The sequence below is a fragment of the Piliocolobus tephrosceles genome, chromosome 11 (genome assembly GCF_002776525.5).
Source record: "Piliocolobus tephrosceles isolate RC106 chromosome 11, ASM277652v3, whole genome shotgun sequence".
In the NCBI taxonomy this organism is placed as follows: Eukaryota; Metazoa; Chordata; class Mammalia; order Primates; family Cercopithecidae; genus Piliocolobus; species Piliocolobus tephrosceles.
In genome coordinates this window covers 118,917,288-118,923,960 of record NC_045444.1, presented here as the reverse complement: position 1 = coordinate 118,923,960, position 6,673 = coordinate 118,917,288, and the positions used below count along the sequence as shown (strand labels likewise).

The window sequence follows — 6,673 nt, the reverse complement described above, 5'->3', positions numbered from 1 at the left end:
CTGAGCTTCCCCCTCCCTGAGCTTCTCCATCCCTGAGCTTCCCCCTCACTGGGTTTCCCTTTCCCTGAGCTTCCCCTTCCCTGAGCTTCCCCTTAGCGCAGGGAAGCTCAGGGCGAGCTTCTCTCTGTGTGGCCCACTTTTCCTGGAATTTACAAAGCCCTTGTGTCCTCACTTCTGAGACCCTTGCCTTTCCATTTTGCCCTCTGGTCCCCCTAGATGCAGTTTTCTTATCCTCTTTTGCAGACCATTTTCTCTCCACCTCTTTACTCTGCTTTATGACCACACTTTACCAAATTCATCAATGGCCTCCAAGATCAGGAAGCACTGCCAAACAGTGGACCACCTGACCCTGCATTCCCTGCCCCTGCCCCTCCTGTTTTCTCCCTCTCCCTGCTCTGGGAGAGACAGCCTAGAAGCCTTCTTGGTGTTCTCCGAAGGATAAATCATCAATGAGGAATGGCAGTTTCTTGGAGGGGTTACGTGTGCAGGGACAGGACCCATTCAGAGAAAATCATCTGTAGAATTGTCTAACTACTTCTCCTTTGCCACCCTCCATTATAATGGCTGGTAGAGCAAAATACTCATTTCCTAGTCTCCCTTCAGATAGGCTAGCCATGTGATGTTTTGACTTGTGGGATGTCTGCAGGGACTTTATGGAAAAGTTTTTTGTTTGTTTGTTTGTTTTTTGAGATGGAGTTTCACTCTTGTTGCCAGGGCTTCTGGCAACGATGCGATCAAGCCATACGATGGCTTGATCTTGGCTCACTGCAACCTCTGCCTCTTGGGTTCAAGCGATTCTCTTGCCTCAGCCTCCTGAGTAGCTGGGATTACAGGCGGGCACCACCAAGCCTATCTAATTTTTGTGTTTTTAGAAGAGAGGGGATTTCACCATGTTGGCCAGCCTGGTCTTGAACTCTTTACCTCAGGTGATCCAGCCGCCTTGGCCTCCCAAAGTGCTGTGATTACAGGTGTGAGCCACTGTGTCTGGCCTATGGGAAAGTTTTGCTTCTTGATGAAAGGGGTCAGAAATGGCTGGCCCTTTTCTGCCTGAACATAGGTGCTAATTGTGCAGCTGTTGCTGTCAGCTCGCAACCTGGGGCCAACAGGTCTGAGGACAGAAGCCAACTTGCCATGGAGGCAGGGCTGGGCAGATGGCAAAGTGCCTGGGTCCCTGATAGCTTTGTTAGACAGCTGAGCCGGTGTGATCACCTCCACCTCCCTATTATTATGTGAGAAAAAGGAAACCTTTTGTGTTTAAGCTACAATTCCTTGAGCTTTCTGTTCCTTGCATCCGAGTGTATTACTGATTCACTGTCCATTGAAAGACAGCAGGTAGCCCTGTTGGTCTGGAGAGAGTAAGGAACACTCTCTGGCTTCCCGGAAAGCTGTGCCTGTGAGCATGACTTCCTGGGGACAGAATATGGAGTTCCATGTCAGTCAGAGTGGACCAGTCCTGACAGCACCACGGTGCTGGGGGAGCGGGTGCCGCTGGTGGAAACCGTGGTTTCCCTGGGAGCCTGTGCAAGAGGCACCGCCCCCCCCCCCCGTTTTGTGTGACATTTTGGGGTTGTCTTCTCTGGAAGTCCACAGCCACTTGAGCAGGGCCTAATAGAACTGAGGACTCAGCTGGTAATTGAACCAAGACCTGTTGCCAGCAGCGCCACCATGAGGCAGAGAGAAGCAAAGACTGTGGCTGAGAGCCCTAGACTCACTCTCATATATGTACATAAGACGGACCCTCCCTGAGTTGATGGACTATTCCTGGCGAAATCTCAGACTTCCTGCTCACCTGACGGGTGTGAGAACAAACTGGCTTTCCTATTTAGACAGGAAAATAAAAGATTTGTACCTTGAATTTTGTGAATATAGTTCATGCTGGAAGGCAGAAGTTACTGGGGTCAGTTTTGGTTTTAAATGGTTTTTCTTTTTCCTTGGTTACATCTAAACATTAAAAATCTCACCTTCTATATATCTGAGTTAATGAGGTCACCAATTCCCCACTGAGGGAAATGGGTTAAATCACCACCCTTTAACTGCGCAGGTCACATGAAAATGCTAGTACTAGAAATTCAATTTTCACAACACCCCATGACTAGGACTCACTAGACACGCATTTTGCAGATTAGAAAATGGAAGGTAGGAGATGAAGAGCAGCTCACTCAAGGTCACATTGCTGGTATAACAAATGACACCAAAACTTTGTTATTTAAAACAACACACATTTATTATCTCACACAGTTTCTCAGGGGTCAAGAATCCAGGAGCCACTTAGCTGGTGGTTCTGGCTTAGGGACTTTCATGGTGCTGCACGTAAGATGTCTACTGGGATGTGATCTCATCTGAAGGCCCTACTGGGGCAGAGGATCCACTTCCACATTCACTCACGTGGCTGATGGCAGGAGGCCTTATTTCCTTGCCGTGTGGGCCTCTCCATAGGGCTCCTCCGCGTGCCACCTGGCTTCCCCAAAGTGAGAGATCCAAGTGATGTGAGAATGAGGGTGAATGAGCAAGAAAGAGGCTGTAGTGTCTTTCCTAACTGAATCTGGGAAGTGAGGTACCATCACTTCTGCCTCATTCTGTTGGTTACCCAGACCCACCCTGGTACAGAGTGAGGGGACTGCACAAGAGTGTGAATACTGGGTATCACTGGGGCCATCGTGGAGGTGGGCTGCCACACAAACAGACCCTTGTCTCCCAATTCCTGCAGTATTGGCCTTTGGCCCTCAGGATAGGATTGAATGGAGGCTGTCTTTGGGATAGGGTTGCTAGATTTAGCAAATAAAAATACAGGACAAATTTCAGAGAAACAACAAATGATTTGTTAAGAATATGCCCCAAATAATGCATGACAGCCTACTTTTGGGAGGAGTAGGTGCTGGGGGGCAGGGGCCCTTTGGGGAGAGGTGCTGCATTCCGGTCCTCTAGGATTGTGTGTGCGACCTCAGGCTGACCCCAAGTCTTTGTGGATGTCAATCCTGACCTTTCCACTCCAGTCCTCAACTTCCCAAAGGGACCTAGGCAAAGTGGTCAAGGCGGAAAGAGCTAGGAAAGGATACTCTGGGGTCTGGAGGGAGGGAGGTGTCCTCAACCTCAGTCCCAGGTGAGGCCTCAGAAGCCTGAGGTTGAAGGGTAGGTGGGAAGAGGGAGGCTGGAGGAGCCAGGGAGTGAAGGCGCAGATTCCTGTCTGCTCTACCCCACACCTTGCGGGAGGAGGAGCAGAGAAGGGGCCCTCTCTGTCTCACGTCTATCAGAGTTCTCCCTGTGAGGCCACCCTGAGTGGCCTCCTCCCTGGCCCCTGAGCCAGCCTCCTGCTTCCCCACAGATCGTCCTGCCCACCCGCTGTAGCCAGTGTCCACCCTCAGACCATCTCAGGTGTCCCCGTCTTGATTTCAGGGGAGCCATTGAGCATTGAGGAGTGGCTGCTCCCTCCCTTCCTTGGACTCTTCCCCAGTCTGAGGGGCGCGAGCCTCAGGGCTAGGAGTGGGTCTCATTAGGGACCATGGCTCCTCTCTCAGACCCTGCTGTCTCCTGGCTCCCCCACAGGCCCACCCTAGATAAAGCGCTTGTCCTGCACGTCGTAGGAGTAGGGGTCCCCGGGAAAAGGCTGGGGCGGTGGCTGGTTGTAAACGCCCTGCAGGAAGATCCAGGCTGTGCCCACCACCATAACAGGCGTCACCACAAAGAGGCAGAGGCGGTCCACTGTGCGGGCCACTCGGTTCCAGCTGTCTTTCTCCTGTGGGTAGGGGCAGAGAGAGTGGGGTGAGAAGGGCCTCAGGCCACAGAGCCCCACCCCCAAGCTGGGGCCCAGCCATGGAGCAGAGGCCCAGCTCAGTGTGCCTGCAGAGGCTGCCTCTGGCTTGCAGGATACTGCCGGCTTGTCCCCAGCAAGGTCCCAGGCGCCTCTGGCCACAGGCAGGGCTGATCACTCTGTTGGGGAGGCAGAGAACAGACCATAGCCTCCCTCTCTGCTGTAGCACAGGGCTCTGGAGCTAGAGAGGAACTGAGGCCCAGGGGTCTCTCCTAGGGGCTAAGGAAGGTGGATAGACCCCTCTCCTCTTTCTCCCCCATCCCAGCAAGTCAGGGCTGCTGCCAGCCCATATGTGAACTGGGAAAAGATGCCCTTTCTCAAGAGAGAATTTTTAGAAGTTGTATAATGTTGAATAACCATATATGGCTACCTTTAAAACGTCTGGTTCTGTCTGGAGTATCAGGCTTGAAACTGAGTAGGGACAGAAAATGATTGGCAGCTGGGAGAAAGAAGGGACCCTAAGGGATGCTCAGAGTGTGGCCTGGACAGGGTGGAGCTGTATGCCTCTGTGTGTGTGCCTGGCCCCAGTGCTGCTATAGGGTGTCAGGCAGGAGTTCTCTCTCCCTGGGAGGGGCCTGGAATCTGTATCACCTTAACTCCCTCATCTAAGTTGGTGTGTGTCTCTAAGGGGAACCCTGCCCTCTTAAGATAGAATACACTTAATCAGTGCCCTACTTGAACACCTGTACATGGCAATCCTGTGGTCCCTTACCTCATTGTAATTGTTCTGGTCCCTCATGTGGTTAACAATGAAGTTTGCCCCATCCACAGCTGGCTTCAGCTCATTGAAGAGTTCCTGCTGGGCCTGCTCGGAGCTTGCTGGGGGCCGGCCTATGGACAAGGGGCCAGAGTGGGTGTGAGGCCTGTCCCCACCCACCTCCCACAGATGGGCTGAAAACCAGGACCAGCGGGGACCCACGTGCAGTGGTGAGGCGCCGGGCCAGCCCATGCCGCTCTGACTGCTTCTCAAACATGAGGTCGCTGCGGGACTTGAGCAAGAAGTACTCCTCAGCCTTGGAGATGTATCCCAGGGAGCTGCTCCTCCGCACCAGGGCCCCAGGGCTGGGTCCGTCCTCTGCTGGGCGGGACATGTGCAAGAGCTCTGGCAGGGTCTCCAGGAAGAGCTGGGGCCATGTCAAGGGGCCACAAGAAAGGCGTTTTGTTGTTGTTGTTTTGTTTTGTTTCGAGATGGAGTCTCACTCTGTCGCCAGGCTGGAGTGCAGTGGCCTGATCTCGGCTCACTGCAACTTCCACCTCCCGGGTTCAAGTGATTCCCCTGTCTCAGCCTCCCAAGTAGTTGGGACTACAGGCACATACCACCATGCCTAGCTGATTTTTGTATTTTTAGCAGAGATGGGGTTTCATCATGTTGGCCGGGATGGTCTTGCTCTCCTGACCTCGTGATCTGCCCGACTTGGCCTCCCAAAGTGCTGGGATTGTAGGCGTGAGGCACCACGCCTGGCCAAGAAAGGCCATTTTACAAGCATGGGGTGACCTTTATACATCCTAACATATGTGACTTCATTCCTGGCTGCCACAAAGTGCTCCCCCGTCTGACTCTGTCATTGATTCCCCGATCTCCTACTGATGCACCTGTAGGCTGCTTCCGGCTCTGGAGACCACATCACCCATGGTGCGGAGGAGAACCCATTCACTAAAAATGATTAATTAAAGACCAAAAACTAAGGTAAATGCTCCAAATGCTACAGTCTCCCCCCATCAAATGCTGAAAAGAAAAGAGTTGCTAAGGCCCGTCATGGTGGCTCACGCCTATAGTCCCAACTGTTTGGAAAGCTGAGGCAGGTGGATCACTTGAGGTCAGGAGTTCGAGACCAGCCTGGCCAACATGGCAAAACCCCATCTCTACTAAAAATGCAAAAATGAGCTGGGCATGGTGGCAGGCGCCTGTAATCCCAGCTACTCAGGAGGGTGAGGCATGAGAATCACTTGAACCTGGGAGGCAGAGGTTGCAGTGAGCTGAGATCAAACCATGGTACTCCAGCCTGGGCGACGGAGGGAGACTCCATCTCAAAAAAAAAAAAAAAGAGTTGCTAAACTGACTTCAGCTGTCCCAGAACAGCCAGCCAGCCCTGCAGTAGCCAAGAGGCAAGGGCATCCCTCTCCCGGGCACCCTGCCCACTCAGTCCTCCCCTTCTTCCTTCTGAGTTGCAGCATACAGTGGAATGAACACATGAAGTATATAGCAGAAGAATTTTTACAGATGCATTCCCCTGGGTCTATCCCCAGTGAGGAGATCGTGAGCATGATCCCCAAAAATCAACCTCATACCTGCCCCCGCTCAGTTCCCTCCCAGCCCCAGAGACAGCCACCATTCTGACTTCTATCACCAAACATTGATTTGGCCTGTTCTTGAACTTCTTACAAAGTGAGGCCTGCAGCATGTGCCACTGCGTCTGGTTTCTTTCAGGGATCAATCTGCCAGGAGGTTCATGCCTGCAGGGGTGCAGTAGCTGCAGGTGCTTCTGCACTGCTGAGCAGCACTCCCGTGGGAGTATGTGGCCAGTGTCTTTATCCATTCTACAGATGGCCTTTGGACAACTTCCAGATTATTATTCTTTTTTTTGGAGACGGATTTCGCTCTTGTCACCCAGGCTGAAGTGCAGTGGTGGGATCTTGGCTCACTGCAACCTCCACCTCCCAGGTTCAAGCAATTCTCGTACCTCTGCCCCCCGAGTAGCTGGGATTACAAACGCATGCTATCATGCCTGGCTAATTTTTGTATTTTTAGTAGAGATGGGGTTTCACCATGTTGGCGAGGGTGGTCTCGAACTCCTGACTTCAGGTGGTGATCCACCTGCCTCAGCCTCCCAAAGTGCTGGAATTATAGGCGTGAGCTACCACACC

The 6,673-nt window shown here is 52.6% G+C and overlaps 1 protein-coding gene across 4 annotated transcripts in view; it reads right to left on the bottom strand.

Moving 5' to 3' along the window:
* Window positions 1–2,201: 2,201 nt before the first annotated feature.
* Window positions 2,202–6,673, bottom strand: part of CHRND (cholinergic receptor nicotinic delta subunit) — a 10,366-nt gene continuing 5,894 nt past the window's right edge. For 2 of the 4 annotated variants that reach the window (XM_023188600.2, XM_023188599.2), the window contains 3 exons: window positions 4,728–4,932; window positions 4,521–4,639; window positions 2,207–3,733 (listed from right to left, as the gene is read on the bottom strand). In XM_023188600.2, the coding sequence (XP_023044368.1) occupies window positions 3,551–3,733; window positions 4,521–4,639; window positions 4,728–4,932 (507 nt within the window). In that variant the 3' untranslated portion in view covers window positions 2,207–3,550. Of the gene's footprint in view, window positions 3,734–4,520; window positions 4,640–4,727; window positions 4,933–6,673 lie in introns of all 4 variants that reach the window. The other 2 variants (XM_023188598.1, XM_023188597.1) reach the window with 2 other exon arrangements.